General features: G+C 36.3%; 1 protein-coding gene across 1 annotated transcript in view; it reads left to right on the top strand.

Annotated features, from left to right (window-relative positions):
- Positions 1–18,863, top strand: part of TMEM135 (transmembrane protein 135) — a 243,313-nt gene that overhangs the window by 30,455 nt on the left and 193,995 nt on the right. The window contains exons 2-3 of the mRNA XM_024763597.1: positions 4,731–4,858; positions 10,667–10,759. Of these exons, the coding sequence (XP_024619365.1) occupies positions 4,731–4,858; positions 10,667–10,759 (221 nt within the window). The remainder of the gene's footprint in view (positions 1–4,730; positions 4,859–10,666; positions 10,760–18,863) is intronic.

Below are 18,863 nucleotides of genomic sequence, written 5' to 3'. Positions count from 1 at the left end.
TGTTAATGGACATTTAGGTGTTTTGCAGTATTTGTAATTACAGATAGTGTTATGAATATGACTTTTGATGGAAATAAGCAGTTATTTCTCTTGGATATATACCTAGGAGTGAAACTGCTGGATCGTAGGATAAGTGTACATTTAGTTTCATTAGATAATAACAGTTTTCTGAAGTAAGTATGCAGTTTTACATTCCCACCAGCAATGTGTGAAGTTCTAGTTACTTCATTCCTGACAGTGCTTTGCATTGTCATTTCTCCTTGTTTTAGACATTCTGGTGAGTGTGTGAGTGATATTTTATTGTGCAGTTTTCTGAATACTAGTGATGGTAAGCATATTTCATATGCCCATTGGCTGTGTTGATGACTGCTTTTTTTTTTAAATTGAACTTTTAATTTTGAGATAATTGTAGATTCTTATGCAGTTGTAAGAAATAATAGATTCCCTGTGCTCTTTATCTGGTTTCTCCCAGTGGTATCATCCTGCTAAATGATAGTAAAATATCACAACCAAAATAATTGCCATTGATGTAGTCAATATACAGGACATTTCCATCAACACAAGGATCCCTTGTGCCCTTTTATAGCAATACCACCCCTCCCACCTACCCACCTCCTCTTAACCCCTGGTCACCATTCATTTATTCTTTATTTCTATAAATTTGTCATTTTATGTGTTATGTAAATGGAATAGTATAGTATGTAGTCTTTTGGGATTGGCTTTTTTCATTCAGCATAATTCTCTGGAAATTCATCAGTATTGTATCATGTATCACTAGCTTGTTCCTGTTTATTGCTAAATGGTATTCCATGGTATGGATACACCTCGGTTTTTTAAACCATTCATCTCTTAAAGGACATAGGAGTTATTTCCATTTATTGACTATTACAAACAAAGCTGCTATAAACATTTGTGCACAAATTTTGGGTGAACATACGTTTTCATTTTTCTAGGATAAACATTCGGGACTGCAATTGCTGGGGCATATGATAGTTGCTTGTTTCGTTTTTATAGAAACTGTCAAACTTTTTCAGAATGCTTTTGCCATTTCACATTTCCCCCAACAAATGCATGAGAGATCCAGTTTCTCCGTATCCTTGTCAGCATTTGGTGTTTCCAGTATTTTTAAATTTAATCATTCTGACAGTTCTGTGGTGATAGCTCATTGTGGTTTTAATTTGCTTTTCCTTAATGGCTAATATGCTTATCTTCCATTTGCATATTCTCTTCGGTGAAATATCTGTTCATTTCATTTGTATATTCTAATTGGATTGTTCATTTTTTTACTGTTGAGTTTTGAGATTTCCTTCATTCTAGATACTAGTCATTTGCTGACTGTGTAGTTTACAAGTATTTTTTCCCATTCTGTAGCTAGGGTTTTTATTCCTAACAGGTCTTTCCCAGAGAAAAAGTTTTAATTCTGAAGTGTAATTTATAATTTTTCCTTTTATGAATTGTGCTTTTGCCTAGCCTTAGATCCCTAAGATTTTCCCTGATTTTTTTTCCCCTAAAAGTTTTGTAGTTTTATGTTTTAGATTTATGTCTCTGATACATTTTGAATTAATTTTTGTATAAAGTGTGTATAAACTGTGAGACTTTGGCTGAGGTTAATTTTTTTTTTTTTTTGCCTGTGGATATCTATTTGCTCCAGCACCATTTGTTGAAATAGCTATTTTTCCTCTATGGAATTGCCATTGCACCTTGTCAAAAATCAGTTGGATATATTTGTGTTGATCTATATCTAGGTTCTCTATTCTATTTCATTAATCTATTTGTCTATCCTTTTGCCAATATCACAAAACCTGATTGCTGTAGCTATATAATAAGTCTTGAAATTGGGTAGACTCATTCCTCCCATTCTTTTCACTTTTTCAAAGTTGTTTTAGCTTTTATAGTTCCTTTGCTTTTCTATATAAATTTCAGTATAATCTTGTCTACATCTACAAAACCTTTTCTGGAATCGTAATAGAAATTGTGTTAAACCTGTATTTTAAAAAGCTTTGGGGGAAAATTGACATCTTTACCATATTGAGTCTTCCTATCTATGAACATTTATTAATCTGTTCTTTGATTTCTTCCATCATCATTGTGTGTCTTTCAGTATATAAGTCATATACAAGTGTTGTAGATTTCTCCCTAAGTATTTGTTTTTTTGAGGAGTTATAAATTCTATTGTATTTTTAATTTTGGTGTCCATGTATTCATTTTTTTTATATAGAAATACAAATAACTTTTGTATGTTTATCTTATATCCTTTGCCTTTGCTAAACTGCATTATGAGTTCTAGGAGGTGTGTGTGTGTCTCTATGTAACTTGCTTGGGAATTTCTGTGTAGACAATCAGGTTACCTGCAAATAGGGACAGTTTTTTTTTCCTTTCCAGGAACAGAGGAGATTTTTTTTCTGTAACTACTTGAATATATAACAGAGTACCATATTCTGCCCATTGTTGAGTCTAAAATGAAAGAGACATTACATTCTAAAACCTGAAGATACTAGGAGACCATTAGAACTGAGGAGATGATTGAGGATCCAGGGAGTAATTGAAAATGACACCAACATTTTGTTTCTAAGTAATTGGGTGGATGTGGTATTATTACTTGAGGTTAGAAAATCAGAAATAAAAGCATTTTGGGGAAGTATAATAAGTTCTACTTTGGACATTCTTTTTTTTTGATGTCTGTGCTATGTCTTTATTGACATGTCCAATAGACATTTGAAGTATGCATTAAGAATTTATGGGAGGGACTTCCCTGGTGGTGCAGTGGTTAAGAATCTGCCTGCCAATCCAGGGGACATGGGTTTGATCCCTGGCCTGGGAAGATGCCACATGCCTGGAGCAGCTAAGCCTGTGTGCCACAGCTACTGAGCCTGTGCTCTAGAGCCCGTGAGCAACAACTACTGAGCCCACAACTACCGAAGCCTGTGTACTCTAGGGCCCATGTGCCGCAACTGCTGAGCCCACGTGCTGCAACTACTGAAGGCTGTGCACGTAGAGCCTGTGCTCCGCAACTAGAAGTCACAGTAACGAGAAGCCTGCGTACCACACAAAGAGTAGCCCCCGCTCGCTGCACCTAGCGAAAGCCTGTGTGCAACAACGAAGACCCAATGCAGCCAAATATGAAAAAAAAAATAGAAGGGGTTATATTGGAATTCCTACTTTGACATGATAGATGATGCTGTGGGAGAGATTGTATATAGAATGAGTAGAGATCTGAGGAAGAAATGCTAACAAAGGAATAGCACTTAAAGATATCATGGGAGAATGAAAACAATGAAGTCACAGAAACCATAGAAACTTCTCTTTTGTCAAAGTTTTACCTATTTGTCAAGATCCAACTTCTGGGCATTATTACCTGTCCAGGCCCATCTCCTTTTTGGTTATTCCCTAATATGTATTTCTGTAGCAGTTTCTCCTTCTTCTAGTATAGCATTTACCACACTGCCTTATTGTAGTTTATTGTTTATATATCTATTTCCCTATCAAGTTTTTATGTTCCTTGAAGGCAAGGATTAGATCTTATTCATTGTTGTTTTTCCTGTGTATGGCATAGTTCTTAATAACAGCTTGTTTAACTGAATGAAGTAGGAAATTATCAGAGGCTTCTAAGGTGGTAGAGTAAGAAAAGAACTGAGAAGAGGCCATTAGATTTGTTGATCCCTGACCACAGGGAAGCTGTTATGTCTAGAATGGTGAAAAGTAAATGCAGAGTTCTCTGGTCTTCCTTTTCTCAAGTCAGTCTTGCCATTTCTTACATTCCCTCCCTCATTCCCTAATTCTGCCCCCTTAACTTTTGTTCCTTTGATATATTGTTTCATCATGATAGAAAAGCATTTCTTCCTGGTCACCTGTGAGAATTATACTGTTCTTCCTAATCTAGCTCATATCCCCTTCTCAGTGAAACTGAATGAATGAATTTCTCTGGTTTTTGTCATTGAAATTTTCTAATATCCAGGCTGATAGTATCTGTAATGTAGTTTTGTTTTAGCATTCAATTTCTATTTGATTGGACTTTAGTTTTTCCATTTAAACATATATTTTATTTTTCAGTATAAAACTTTTTGTAAAATTTTTATTTATTTATTTTTGGCTGCGTTGCGTCTTTGTTGCTGCGCGTGGTCTTTCTCTAGTTGCTGCGAGTGGGGGCTACTCTTCCTTGCCATGTGCGGGCTTTGCACTGTGGTGGCTTCTCTTGTTGCGGAGCATGGGCTCCAGGCATGTGGGCCTCAGTAGTTGTGGCACATGGGCTTCAGTAGTTGTGGCACATGGGCTCAGTAGTTGTGGCTCATGGGCTCTAGAGTGCAGGCTCAGTAGTTGTGGCGCATGGGCTTAGTTGCTCCGCGGCATGTGGGATCTTCCCGGACCAGGGCTCGAACCCGTGTACCCTGCATTGGCAGGCAGATTCTTAACCACTGTGCCACCAGGGAAGCCCCAGTTTAAAACTTTTTAAGGCATTATAAATATTTATCTCAATGTTTGGAGGTTATTTATCATATGATCCATGTTGTAATTTCTAGGTGTTTATTTTACCCATTACACTTTCAGTAAATTAAAGTGTCTTCTGTCCCAGAAATTGAATTTTCATAGAGGAGCCAGTAAAATACTAGAGTTTTTACTTTAATTTTTAAATACATGCTGTTATTTCAATTATCTTCCACATAAGAACTAACTTAAGTGGGAAAAGTTGGTTATATTAAACAAAAGAGCCTTTTTTAATTCTTTTTTTCCAGATTGCAGCAATTCTCCGGAAACGAAAATTAGATTATTATTTACACAAACTGCTCCCTGAGATCCTACAATCTGCTTCATTTCTGACTGCTAATGGGGCCTTGTTTATGGCTTTCTTTTGCATTTTAAGGTTGGTACACATAATCACAACTGGTGGTTAATACAAATTCCTTTGTTGAAACTGAAACAAACAGATGTTTATATAAATGTTGTGCAGGTCACTGCTTGTGTATTTTTTTCTCTCTGTGAAATGACATTTATTTATTTCAAAGAATGCTTGTAAAACCAGGAGTTGTGGGCCTCTTGGCCTAAAAATGTAATATAAACTTCAAATTGTTGCTGTGATTATATAGCAAAAGTGCTTTAATGTATCATACATTTTCTGAGGCCCACTATATTTACTGACTTGTTAATGAGAATTTCTTAACTTTTCAGTTTCATAGATTAGGAATTCAAAGCAAATGTCCATGATATTGCTTAGGTCTGTATGCAGTGAATGGACTTCAAAAGGACTATAAAATGCTCGTGTTTATCTGTAAAATTTCTGGCATATCCTACTGATGAAACTTTTGGTCCTGATGCAGTGCATTATCTGTGTCACATGCTTCATACAATATACATGCAGTTAGAATTCAGTTTTTAGTGTTATGATATACTTAGCATGTTTATTAGATATTTACTTTTTATCTTCTCCCCCACACATTGTTGAAACCCAAACTAGTTTATTTAATTTGTCAAGTTAAAATACTAACTTCACATTATATTACTATTAATGTTACCCAGTTAGTATTACCCAAAATAATTCTGCAGGTTTATTTTAACTGCAATTAGAAATATAATTTCTGCATGTGAGAACACCAGAATCACAACTAGCTGCAGGACAGTCATTGACAGGAAGACACTGGAACTCACCAAAAAAGATACCCCACATCCAAAGACAAAGGAGAAGCCACAGTGAGATGGGAGGAGGGGTGCAGTCACAGTAAAATCAAATCCCATAACTGCTGGGTGGGTTACTCACAGACTGGAGAACCCTTATACCACAGAAGTCCACCCACTGGCGTGAAGGTTCTGAGCCCCATGTCAGCCTTCCCAACCTTGGAGTCTGGCAACAGGAGGAGGAATTCCTAGAGAATCAAACTTTGAAGGCTAGTGGGATTTGATTGCAGGACTTCGACAGGACTGGGGGAAACAGACTCCACTCTTGGAGGGCACGCACAAAGTAGTGTGCTCATTGGGACCCAGGGGAAGGAGCAGTGACCCCATAGGAGACTGAATCAGACCTACCTGCTAGTGTTGGAGGGTCTCTGGCAGAGGCAGGCAGTGGATGTGTCTCACTGTGGGGACAAAGACACTGGCAGTGGAAGTTCTGGGAAGTACTCCTTGGTGTGAGCCCTCCCAGAGTCTGCCATTAGCCCCACCAAAGAGCCCAGGTAGGCTCCAGTGTTTGGTTGCCTCAGGCCAAACAACCAACATGGAGGGTACCCAGCCCCACCCATCAGCAGTCAAATGGATTAAAGTTTTACTGAGCTCTGCCAACCAGAGCAAAGGTCGGCTCTACCCACCACCAGTCCCTCCCATCAGGAAACTTGCACAAGCCTCTTAAATAGCCTCATCCACCAGAGGGCAGACAGCAGAAGCAAGAAGAACTACAATCCTGCAGCCTGTGGAAGAAAAACCACATTCATAAGAAAAAGAGGGAGAGGACTCAAATCAATAAAATTGGAAATGGAAAAGGAGAAGTTACAACAGACACTGCAGAAATACAAAGCATCCTAAGACACTACTACAAGCAACTGTATGTTGATATAATGGACAACCTGGAAGAAATGGACAAATTCTTAGAACGGCACAACCTGCCAAGACTGAATCAGGAAGAAATAGAAAATATGAATAAACCAATCACAAGCACTGAAATTGAAACTGTGATTAAAAATCTTTCACAAAACAAAAGTCCAGGACCAGATTGCTTCACAGGTGAATTCTATCAAACATTTAGAGAAGAGCTATAAGGGAACACTCCCATTTACCATTGCGACAAAAAGAGTAAAATACCTAGGAAGAAACCTACCTAGGGAGACAAAATAGACAAAGGCTTGTTTGCAGAAAACTATAAGGCACTGATGAAAGAAATTAAAGATGATACCAACAGATGGAGAGATATACCATGTTCTTGGATTGGAAGAATCAATATCGTGAAAATGACTATACTACCCAAAGCAATCTACAGATTCAGTGCAATCCGTATCAAATTACCAATGGCATTTTTTTTACAGAATTAGAACAAAAAGTCTTAAAATTTGTATGGGGAAAAAAAAAATTTTGTATGGAGACATCAAAGACCCTGAATAGCCAAAGCAGTCTTGAGGGAAAAAAATGGAGCTGGAGGAATCAGACTCCCTGACTTCAGACTATACTACAAAGCTACAGTAATCAAGACAATATGGTACTGGCAGAAAAACAGAAATGTAGATCAACGGAACAAGATAGAAAGCCCAGAGATAAACACATGCACCTATGGTCAACTAATCTATGACAAAGGAGGCAAGGATATACAATGGAGAAAAGACAGTCTCTTCAAAAAGTGGTGTTGGGAAAACTGGACAGCTACATGTAAAAGAATGAAATTAGAGCACTCCCTAACACCATACATCAAAATAAACTCAAAATGGATTCGAGACCTAAATGTAAGACCGGATACTGTAAAAGTCTTAGAGGAAAACATAGGAAGAACACTCTTTGATGTAAATTACAGCAAGATCTTTTTTGATCAGCCTCCTAGAGTCATGGAAATAAAAACAAAAATAAACAAATGGGACCTAATGAAACTTCAAAGCTGTTGCGCAGCAAAGGAAACCATAAAGAAGACAAAAAGACAACCCTCAGAATGGGAGAAAATACTTGCAAATGAATCAATGGAGAAAGGATTAATCTCCAAAACATATAAACAGCTCATGCAGCTCAATATTAAAAAAAATCAACCCAATCCAAAAATAGGCAGAAGATCTAAGTAGACATTTCTCCAAAATAGACATACAGATGGCCAAGAAGCACATGAAAAGCTGCTCAACATCACTAATTATTGGAGAAATGCAAATCAAAACTACAATGAGGTATCACCTCACCCCAGTTCGAATGGGCATCATCAGAAAATCTACAAACAACCAATGCTGGAGAGGGTGTGGAGAAAAGGGAGCCCTCTTGCACTGTTGGTGGGAATGTAAATTGATAACAGCCACCATGGAGAACAGTATGGAGGTTCCTTAAAAAACTAAAAATAGAATTTCCATATGACCCAGTAATCCCACTACTGGGCATATACTCAGAGCAAACCATAATTCCAAAAGACACATGCACGCCAATGTTCATTGCAGCACTATTTACAATAGCTAGGTCATGGAAGCAACCTAAATGCCCATCGATAGACGAATGGATAAGGAAATGTGGTACATATATACAATGGAATATTACTCAGCCATAAAAAGGAATGAAATTGGGTCATTTGTTGAGACATGGATGGATCTAGAGACTGTCATACAGAGTGAAGTAAGTCAGAAAGAGAAAAACAAATATCGTATATTAACGCATATGTGTGGAACCTAGAAAAATAGTACAGATGAACCGGTTTGCAGGGCAGAAATTGAGACACAGATGTAGAGAACAATTTATGGACAGCAAAGGGGGAAAGCGTCAGGGGTAGTGGGGGTGGTGGGGTGATGAATTGGGAGATTGGGATTGACGTGTATTCACCCATGTGTATTAAACTGATTACTAATAATGAAAAAAAAATTGCTCATAATAAGAACAATATTTCTTCCTTTCTGAATTCTTATACCTTGTATTTATTTTTCTTGCATTATTGTACTTGCTAAGATCTCCAGTACAGTGTTAACTAGAAGTGGGAATTATGGGGAGCTATGAATCATTCTCAGTCTAAAAGTGAAAGCTTTTAATGTTTTACCAAACTAGTTTTTTGTATATAGGGAATAATAAATTGAATAATAATTTTATCCTTTAAAAAAATATAATTTCCAAATGTCTTCGATAGATTTTTGCCTTAAGAACATTAATATTTATAAACTTTTAGTAATTTATAAAGTTTATACTCTTGAATAAGTCATGCGTTTAAATTGACCTGAATAATCTGTGTAAGAAACTCTTTACCACGTAGTCTCTGGAAAGTTTCTAATACTTGTTAAAACTCTAAAAATAGAGTTATACGATAATTAGGTTTTAAAAATTGCAATAATAATAAATTGGTCTTGCAGCATATTTATGTTCTATGAAGCTTTTGGTTAAGTTTTGGAGACATAAAATACTTATAATAAGGTAACATCTGTGTTCCTCCTGTAACTGACTCACTCATTTACTTTCCTTTTTTGTTTATATTCAGTAACTTGTTAAGTCCTTTGTGTATTTTATGTTGGAGGGAGAATCACCTCCAGTTTTCTTAGGCAGAAAGTTTCTGATGTCCATTGCAGAAATACCCATGTTATATGTAGGTTTTCTAATTTTTTTAAAGCTAAGCTTCAGCTAGAAAGAAAATTTCATCTGATATTTTATCCTTATCTGTATGTACATAGCATATGTTTTTTCCTGTAATACATCATTTAGCAGTTGACCAACTTTGTTCAGATAATTTCTTATAATTTTTTGTTTCTCCCTTTCTTAGAAACAAATTGTCTTTGAAATGAAAAAGAGTCTTCCTAATATCTCCAGATTTCTTTTTTTTTTCTCTTTAAAAACCCAACCCAATGGCGTTTATAATTTGTGAGATACTATGCAGATTCTTTCTCCCAAGGGATATATTCTAGGAAATGAAAATTTTTATATACACATATAAGTAAAAATTGTAAAATACTTTAGTAAGTGATGTAAGAAAAAACTTACCCAGGGTTGTAGAAGGAAAGAAGGAGAGACATTCTTTGAATATCTATCATGTGTTAAAAAATAGTAATAGTTGAAAAAAATGGTACAAATGAACCTATATACAAAACAGAAATAGACCCATAGACATAGAAAACAAATTTATGGTTACCAAAGGGGAAGGGCAGGGGGTAAATTAGGAGTTTGGATTAACATACACACACTACTATATATAAAATGGATAACAAACAAGGACCTACTGTGCAGCACAGTGAACTATACTCAATATTTTGTAACAGCCTATTAGGGAAAAGGATCTGAAAAGAAAAAATATATCTATAACTGAATCTCTTTGCTATATACCTGAAACTAACACATTGTAAATCAGCTATACTTCCATAAAAAAAGACCCATAATGAAAGAATAGTAGTAGTGATAACAATAGTAATAATAACTAACATTTTCTGAGTACTTCCTATGTGTCATGGACGGTGCTGGGAAATAGCTCATGTAGCCATCATAACAACTCTGTGAGATACGTAATACATTTATTCCCGTTTGGTAGATAGGAAATTGAGAACATAGAAGGTTTGCAGAGTGAACAGTGTTGGATCCAGGGACTGTCTGAATGAATATAACAGGTTAAATTATTGGAAGGAGAGATACGTTTTAGTTTGCTATTGTAGTAGCCTGAAGAAGAAATGGTGAGGGACATAAATGAGGCAAGGGCAGTAGGTTGGAGAGGAATTTGAGAGATAAATTGTACATGGAAGTATTTAAGGGGATGATTTCATGTATGGGACACGGAAGAAGGTGAAGCCAAGGATGTCTCAAAGTGTCACACGTAGGTGGATAAGTGGTTGTTGATATCATTAACCTAGGAAAAGAGAGGAGAAAGAACAGGTTCATGGAGATAAGGGACTAAGATAATGAGTTTGGTTTTGGACATGCTGAATTTGAGGTGCTGTGGCACATTTAGATAGAGGGTGAACTGAGAAGGGGAACTTCTATGTGTAATAACTGAAATGACCAACTAGAAATTTCATATAATCATTCCAAATTTCAATTTCAGGAAAATACTTGGAAAATTCTACTCATGGAGTCCTGGCTTTGGTGCCGCTTTGCCAGCTTCTTATGTGGCCATTCTAATTGAGAGGAAAAGCAGGTAAACTTTTACATACCTACATATTTAATACAACTGATTTACTGTCCACCATCACAACTAGAGTGTTTTTTTTTTTTTGCTTACTGTTTATCATGGTCCAGGGAGGAGAAATATTTCTACATATATTTTTCAGTCTTGCAAATATTGGGCTGGCCAAAAAGTTTGTTTGGTTAGGGAATATGTTGTTCAATACAGTTCTTGGTGAAAATGAAAACTGTGTCTTATTTTTACTTAAAACTGAACGAACTTTTTGGCCAACCCAATATTTGATGGACAATTTAACTTTATACTTATATTATTTAGGTTTTTAAGCCTATAAAAAATAAAGATTGACATTATATAGTAAAAATGCCCATTAGTCTTTGTTTACTAAAAAATTGAAGGGTTCTCTGATGTGTCAAACTAAAACATGGCTTGCATAAATTCTAATTAAAGATCTTTTCCATAACTGCAATACCATTATCACACCTAAGAAAATAAACAGTTTTCTTTTATCATTTAAATCTGTAATTTGCTTCGGGCTCATTAACCTCTATTAAATCAATTATTTTTTTTGGGATATCTTCTCATTTAAAAAAATTTTCATTTTTATCAACTTGAAAATGTTCCACGTGGAATAATAAGATTTCTACAAAATGCTACAAACTGTTATGTAAGTTTTTCAGTCAGGTAAACTGTTGAAGTTAAACATTTTGCATAAAAGAATAGTTGCCATTTCAGGAATAATTATTTTTATTGTTGAGAACTGCTTTGATTCCATCTTTATCCCGGAGAATAAAGATACGGTCAGGTATATTAATCAAGATGGGATCATCTTTCAGTTTATGAAGATGTTTGTTATAATCATTGATCCCCTAGTAAGACTATAGATAGATGTTGTTAGGTGACTAAATATTTACTTAAACCACCTGAAGCCATTTTAATGCATTTTTGTAAATGTAATAGTATCTAAATTTTTGTGATTCTGTTTGATGATACTTTTAGATTATTAAAATTACTAAAATTAAAGGATGTTATAACCCCAGGAAAATCAAGTCAGTATTGCTAGAAACATAGGTTCCCCACCTGAGAGGACAGTACAGAATAGTTGTTAAAAGTGTGGATTCTGGAGCTATAAAATCTGGCTTGGGAGACTGGCTCCGCCACTTATTGTGTGACGTCTATGGCTTATTCCTTACCTGAAAAATGGAGGTAGTGATAATCTACTCACATGGTTATTCAGAGAATTAAGTGAGTTACTTATGTAAGTGTGCTTAGAAGAGTGCCTGACCCATGGTAAGTGTGTTAAGTATTTTTATTGGTTTTTTGACCGTAAGTAATGAGAGCCTTGTTCTGGTGATTGTAACTTTCTGATCAATTTAAAAATCTAAATATTGGTTTTGGAAATATGATTTCAAAGTATGTACTCATATATGAAACTTTAAAGATGCTTTAAATGAAGTTTGCTTCAATTTATTTTTAGCACTTTAATAAGGTGGCATTTTTGAAGTTATTTGCCTACTTTTCAGCAGAAAATGTTGAAATGAGCACCTGTGTAACGATCACCTAGAGTCAACAGTTGTTAACATTTTACCATTTTTACTTTATTTGTATGTGATTATATGTCTATGTATGTGTGGTATTGTGTGTGTGTACGAACCATATAGAAGTACATTGTAGACGTCATGACATTTTACTCCCAAATACTTTAGAATGCATATTCTAAAATAAGGGTACTTTCCTACATAATTACAACACTATTATCACACATAAGAAAATTAGCAGTCATTCCTGATTACCATCTTGTCCTAAAATGCTTTTTTTTTTTTTTTTTTTTTTTGCGGTACGCGGGCCTCTCACTGTTGTGGCCTCTCCCATTGCGGAGCATAGGCTCCGGACGCGCAGGCTCAGCGGCCATGGCTCACGGGCCTAGCTGCTCCGCGGCATGTGGGATCTTCCCGGACCGGGGCACGAACCCGCGTACCCTGCATCGGCAGGTGGACTCTCAACCACTGCGCCACCAGGGAAGCCCTCCATAGTTTTATCTTTTCTAGAATGTCATATACTTGGAGTCATACAGTATGTTGGCTTTTCAGATTGGCCTCTTTTACTTAGTAATATGCATTTAAGCTTCTTGCATGTCTTTTCATGGCTTGATAGGTTGTTTCTTTTTAGAACTGAATAATGGTCTGGATGTACCACAGTTTATTTATCCATTGAGTTACTGACAGACATGTTGGTTGCTTCCAAGTTTTGGTAATTATGGATAAAGCTGCTATAAACCTCTGTTTGTGGGTTTTTGTGTAGGCATAAATTTTCAACTCCTTTAGATAATTACTAAGGGGTATGATTGGGTATGATCATCTAGTAAGAGTATATTTAATTTTATAAGAAACTGCCAACTGTCTTCCAAAGTGTCTGGGTCATTTTGTATCCCCACTAGCAATGAATGAGAATTCCTGTTGCTCTACATCTTCACCAGCATTTAGTGTTATCAGTGTTCTGAATTTTGGCCATTTTAATACATGTGTGGTGGTATCTCATTGTTGTTTTAGTTTGTATTTCCTCGATGACATATGTATTTTGTGGAGCATGTTTTCATATGCTTACTTATTTTAATCTCTATGTGTCTATATGTTTAAAGTGGGTTTCTTATAGATGACGTATAGTTGGGTTATGTTTTGAGATCAACTCTGACAGTCTTTTAATTGTTGTATTTAGACCATTGACATTCAAAGTGATTATTGATATAGTTGGATTAATTTCTACCATATTCATTACTGTTTTCTCTTTGTTGCCTTTGTTCTTATTTTTGTCTTCCACTCTTATTCTGCCTTTTGTGGTTTTAACTGAATGTTATATGTGGTTCCATTTTCTCTTTTTTCTTAACATATCAGTTATACTTTTTTTAGTGGTTGCCTTAGTTTTTACAGTGCATCTTTACAACTAATCCAAGTCCACTTTCAAATAATACTGTACCCCTTCATAGGTAATGAGAGTATCTTATAGTAACAAAATAGCCCAAATTCCTTCCTCCTGTCCTTTGTATCATTGTTGTCATTCACTTCACTTATAAGCATAATTACCACACACACATACACACACACCACACACTCGATATATACATACATAATCAAATACATTGTTGCTATTATTTTGAATAATTGTTATCTGTTTGAACAATTAAAAATAAGAAAAATAAAATTAAAAAATTTACCTTCACTTATATCTTATTTGATGCTCTACCTTTCTTTATGTACATGAGTTTCTGACTCATACTTTTCTTCTCTCTAGAGAACATTTAACATTTCTTGCAGAGCAGGTCTACTGGCAACAGATTCAATTTTATTTGTCTAGTAAAATCTTTATTTGTCCTTCACTTTTGAAGGATAATTTTACAGGGTGCAGAATTCTAGGTTGGTGTTTTTTTTCTCTCAATGCTTTCAGTATTTCACTCCACTCTCCTGTTTGCATGGTTTCTGAGGAGAAGTCGGATGTAATTCTTTTTTTTTTTTTTTTTTTTGTGGTACGCGGGCTTCTCACTGTTGTGGCCTCTCCCATTGCGGAGCACAGGCTCCGGACGCGCAGGCTCAGTGGCCATGGCTCATGGGCCTAGCTGCGCTGCGGCATGTGGGGTCTTCCCGGACCGGGGCACGAACCTGTGTCCCCTGCATTGGCAGGTGGACTCTCAACCAGTGCGCCACCAGGGAAGCCCCAGATGTAATTCTTATCTTTGTTCCTCTATAGGTAAGGTGTGTTTTTCTTTAAGGATTTTTATTTATCTATGATTTTCTGTAGTTTGAATAAGATATGCCTGGGTGTAGTTTTGTTTTTGCATTTTTCCTGCTTGATGTTCTCTGAGCTTCCTGGATCTATGGTTCAGTGTCTGACATTAATTTGGGAAATTTTTGAGTCATCATTGTTTCAAATATTTCTTCTGTTCCTTTCTCTCTTTCTTCTCCTTCTGCTATACTCACTACACATATGTTATACCTTTTGTAATTATCCCACAATCCTTGGATATTCTCTTCTGTTTTTTTTCAGTCTTTGTTCTCTTTGCTTTTCAGTTTCTGAGGATTCTACTGATCCTATAGCTAAGAGATTTTTTTCCTCAGCTGTGTTCAGTCCACTAATAATCCCATCAAAGGCATTCTTTTTTTTTTAAATTAATTAATTTATTTTTGGCTGTGTTGGGTCTTTGTTTCTGTGTCAGGGCTTTCTCTAGTTGCGGCGAGCGGGGCCACTGTTCATCGCAGTGGGCGGGACTCTCACTGTCGCGGCCTCTCTTGTTGCGGAGCACAGGCTCCAGACACGCAGGCTCAGTAGTTGTGGCTCATGGGCCCAGTTGCTCTGCGGCATGTGGGGTCTTCCCAGACCAGAGCTCAAACCTGTGTCCCCCTCAACCACTGCGCCACCAGGGAAGCCCCAATTTGTGTCTTTTGCCTCTTGGTATGTCTTGTAATTTTTTCTTGTTAGCCGGACATGATGTACCAGGTAAACGGAATTGCTGTAAATAGGCCTTTTGTAATGTAGTGGTGAGTTGTGTGGGGAAGGGAAGTGTTCTATAGTCCTTTGACTCGGTTTCAGCCTTCCAATGAGCCTATGCCTGTGGACTGTGAACTTAACAAGTGTTTCTCAATTTTCCCCCTCCCCCTTGGTGGGGCAGGATGGTTAGAGTGTGCTGGAGTTGGGTTTTTCCCCTTCCTCCATGTGGAATTCTAGAGCCACGTGGAGTTGGGTGTTTTCCTTCCCCAGATGAGTAAGGCTCTCATAATACCCCAGCAGGTTAGGCTCTGCTTAACTAGTTTCCCCTGAGGGCAACCAGTGCTCTGGCTTATTTCAAAATGGTTCCTTTTCCCCTCCCTCTACTTGGAAGTACAAGGGGATTTTTCTCTGCTATTTACTGTGAGAACCTAGTCAAGCTCCTGGAGGTAAAACTCAAAAAAGTGTGGGGCCCCCTTAAGACTGATACCTCTGTAATTTTTAACTTCCACACTGAGGCTCCTGCTATTTATCAATTACAGTGCAGGCTTTCCTCTCCCGGCTCTCATTCCCTCCGAGGTTTCAGCTTGTGAGTCTGTGCTCTGTTAAGTTGTAATTCTCTGTATCTGCCTGCAGTCTCTCCAGTTTTGCGGGCAGCATTTTGCAATGTGACCTTACTTTTCTTGTGGATGTTAACTTTTCAGTTTGTTGAGCTTTTTCCTTGGTGTTAGGACTAAGTGATCACTTCCAAGCTCCCTACATGGAAACTGGAAGAATGATTTTGTTATTTTAGAATAACATTTCTATGTATTTCTTTATGAAATATTTTTCTTTCGTGTGTGTGCTTGCTCTACAGTCTACATTATATATTTTTAACTTTATAGCTTCTTAACGTTAATATTATCACCTCCCAAAATGTAGAAATATGTTTAGGTCCATCTTAGAGGTTATTTATTATAGGATTTTGTTTTCCCCTTTCCTTTCTTTTTTCTTTTTCTCTCTTCTCCCCCCCCACCCCCTGTCCCCCTTCTTTCTTTCTTTTTTTGCTAGCCAATAGTCAGTTACTCTGGCACCAGGAGTTCAATAGTCCGTTCTTTCTCCACTGATTTGGAATGCTCCTTGTCATATACCAATTTTTCATATATATGTGTGTTTTGTTGATTTCTGAATTTTTTTCTGTTGATGTATTAGTCTAGGTCTTATCTTTATAATTTTAGTTTCAAAAAAGTCAAAATTTTCTTTGAAGACCAACATTTGTTTAAATAGCATAATAATTCTAAAATAAAATTGTGTTATTGATATTAAAAGCTATAACTTCTTAAGGCATAAAGAGGTTTCCTAGAAGTGAGGTGATAACTTGGATTTTGGTTACTAGTTTATTTCCTATTCTCCGTTTACCTTTGGTAGTACACTATTTTTTTTTTTAAGTTTTCTGATTTTGTTTTTTTAAGTGAGCTATTGCACTGGTGTTTTATTCATAGACGGTAGGTATTCATAGAAAATTGGTTCTAGATTATGGCCTGTTCTAAATATTAACTGGAGTGGATTTACTGTTTTGAAGACCTGATCAGAATTTTAAGTTTGGCTTCTTTATAAGTATTATCCCACGGTTGCTGAAGAAAAATTGATCCTTATCTTGATGTGATTGTTTAGTAGTCGAACTTTTTGTGATATGTATTGATTCTGTTGTTTATTAGGTGATGCAGTTAATACCTGGAAATAGCTTTTGAGTTCTTGGGTTTTTTAAAATTTAATTTAATTTAATTTAATTAATTTATTTTTGCGGTATGCGAGCCTCTCACCGCTGTGGCTTCTCCCGCTATGGAGCAGAGGCTCTGGTCGCGCAGGCTCAGCGGCCATGGCTCACGGGCCCAGCCGCTCTGCGGCATGTGGGATCCTCCCGGACCCGGGCACGAACCTGTGTCCCTTGCATCGGCAGGCGGACTCTCAACCACTGCACCACCAGGGAAGCCCTTGGGTTTTTTTTAGAATTGTGTATGTATATGTACATCAGCCACAAATACTGGTTTGGGGTTCTAATTAAAAACTTTAAAATTTAATTTTATAGTATTGTTCAGAAGCTGGTGACTTACTGTTTAAAAAGCAGGTTTAAAAGTGTTTTTTTTGGCCTTAACCTTAAAAGATAGAAAAGCAAATCTTTTTGTTTTCTTTACAAGTTGCTTTATAGCGTGTCTTATTTTAAGAAAGTACGGTCTATGTTTATCTGGAATTGCGCAAAAGTTAACTCAGTGGTCTTACTTGCTTTGAAAAAGTATTTTTTACTTAAAATAAATTTTTATTGATTTCATTAAACATCAAGATCCCTGAATAGACTGTAAGTAATTTACAAAGGTTGAAGTTATGTGTATTTCAAAATTATTACATCTAGCCCAAAATGAAGCATATTAATATTATAGTTTTTACTTTAAGGAAAAGGAATTTGTAATCATGCCTTTAATTCACAAAGAAAGTCAGTGATGGAGATAGCCAGTAGGCAGCTTGAAATATGAGTCTAGATTCGGGAGAAGCACAGGAGTTATGTAAATAAAATTGGAAGTTTCCTTCTTGTAGGTTATCGTTGAAGCTATGGGAGAAGATCAGAGTCTCAAAGCTCAGAATAAGAAGAGGTCTGAGGTTATAAGTTGGGAAACAGCAACATTTAAGGAATCAGATTTCAATTGATCTTTATCAATTGATCAGTTATCAGTTCATCCTTTTAAAAATAAATATCAGTAATATATTAGAAAGAGTAGAAGAAACAGAATGTGGAAGCAGTTTTTTCCAAATTAGCGGTAATCCTAATTTTTAAATCTCTAAAGCTGTATTTAATAAAATCTTTACTGAAGTTATACATTTTGTATAATTTGTTTTTCAAAAAGCATTTAATGAGGTACAAGCATACAACATGGTTATATATACACACATATGTATGATGGATATATATATAGATATAGATGTATAAGTGAAGATCTATCTATATTCATGTCTTCATCTACATTGGTTTAAACTTATTTCCTCCCAACTTTCCAACTCACCCATCCATTTATTCATCCATTCCTCCATCCATCCATCCATCTTTCCCAGTCTCCTTCCCTCTACAGAATTAAGCATGCTTTGCCAGCTAGTTCCTAACACCTTGTAAGAGGGCAGCTTACTTAAATCTTAATCGCATCACTGTGGGGTTCTGTGAAACCTTTGAAGTTGTTTCCAGGGTTGCTTAAAAAATTTGTGCCACAAAGAACTGTGATGGTAGTAACTCAGCAGGAAGCATTGGTAACATCTAGTTTATCCCTAGGTGGGCTGTTAAGAACTAGTCTTCTCTTTCTTTTTCTAGGAAGTGCTTTGTTTGTGGTTCAGAAAGAAGTTGTTCTGATGGATTTTGTTTTGTAGAATTGCTATGGATTTGCTTTGATATTTAGTATTAGTTTAGGTAAATTGAAACTGCAGGGTGCTCAAACATGGACATGGATTAAAGTATCAAAAATTGCATATTTATTCTAAGCATATTCATGGCTTGAGTTGTTAAATTACAGTGTTGTAGTTATGAAACTCCCAAGCAGATATGACCAAAATGAATCAAATATATAATATGTGAATAAAAGAATACTTATAAACTGGCCTATAAATTCTTGGGATCTTCAAG

The sequence above is a fragment of the Neophocaena asiaeorientalis genome, unplaced genomic scaffold, assembly GCF_003031525.2.
Source record: "Neophocaena asiaeorientalis asiaeorientalis breed wild unplaced genomic scaffold, Neophocaena_asiaeorientalis_V1.1 scaffold946, whole genome shotgun sequence".
Classification (NCBI taxonomy): Eukaryota; Metazoa; Chordata; class Mammalia; order Artiodactyla; family Phocoenidae; genus Neophocaena; species Neophocaena asiaeorientalis.
Note: the sequence above shows the minus strand (reverse complement) of the source record. Positions and strands in the feature narration are given on the sequence as shown.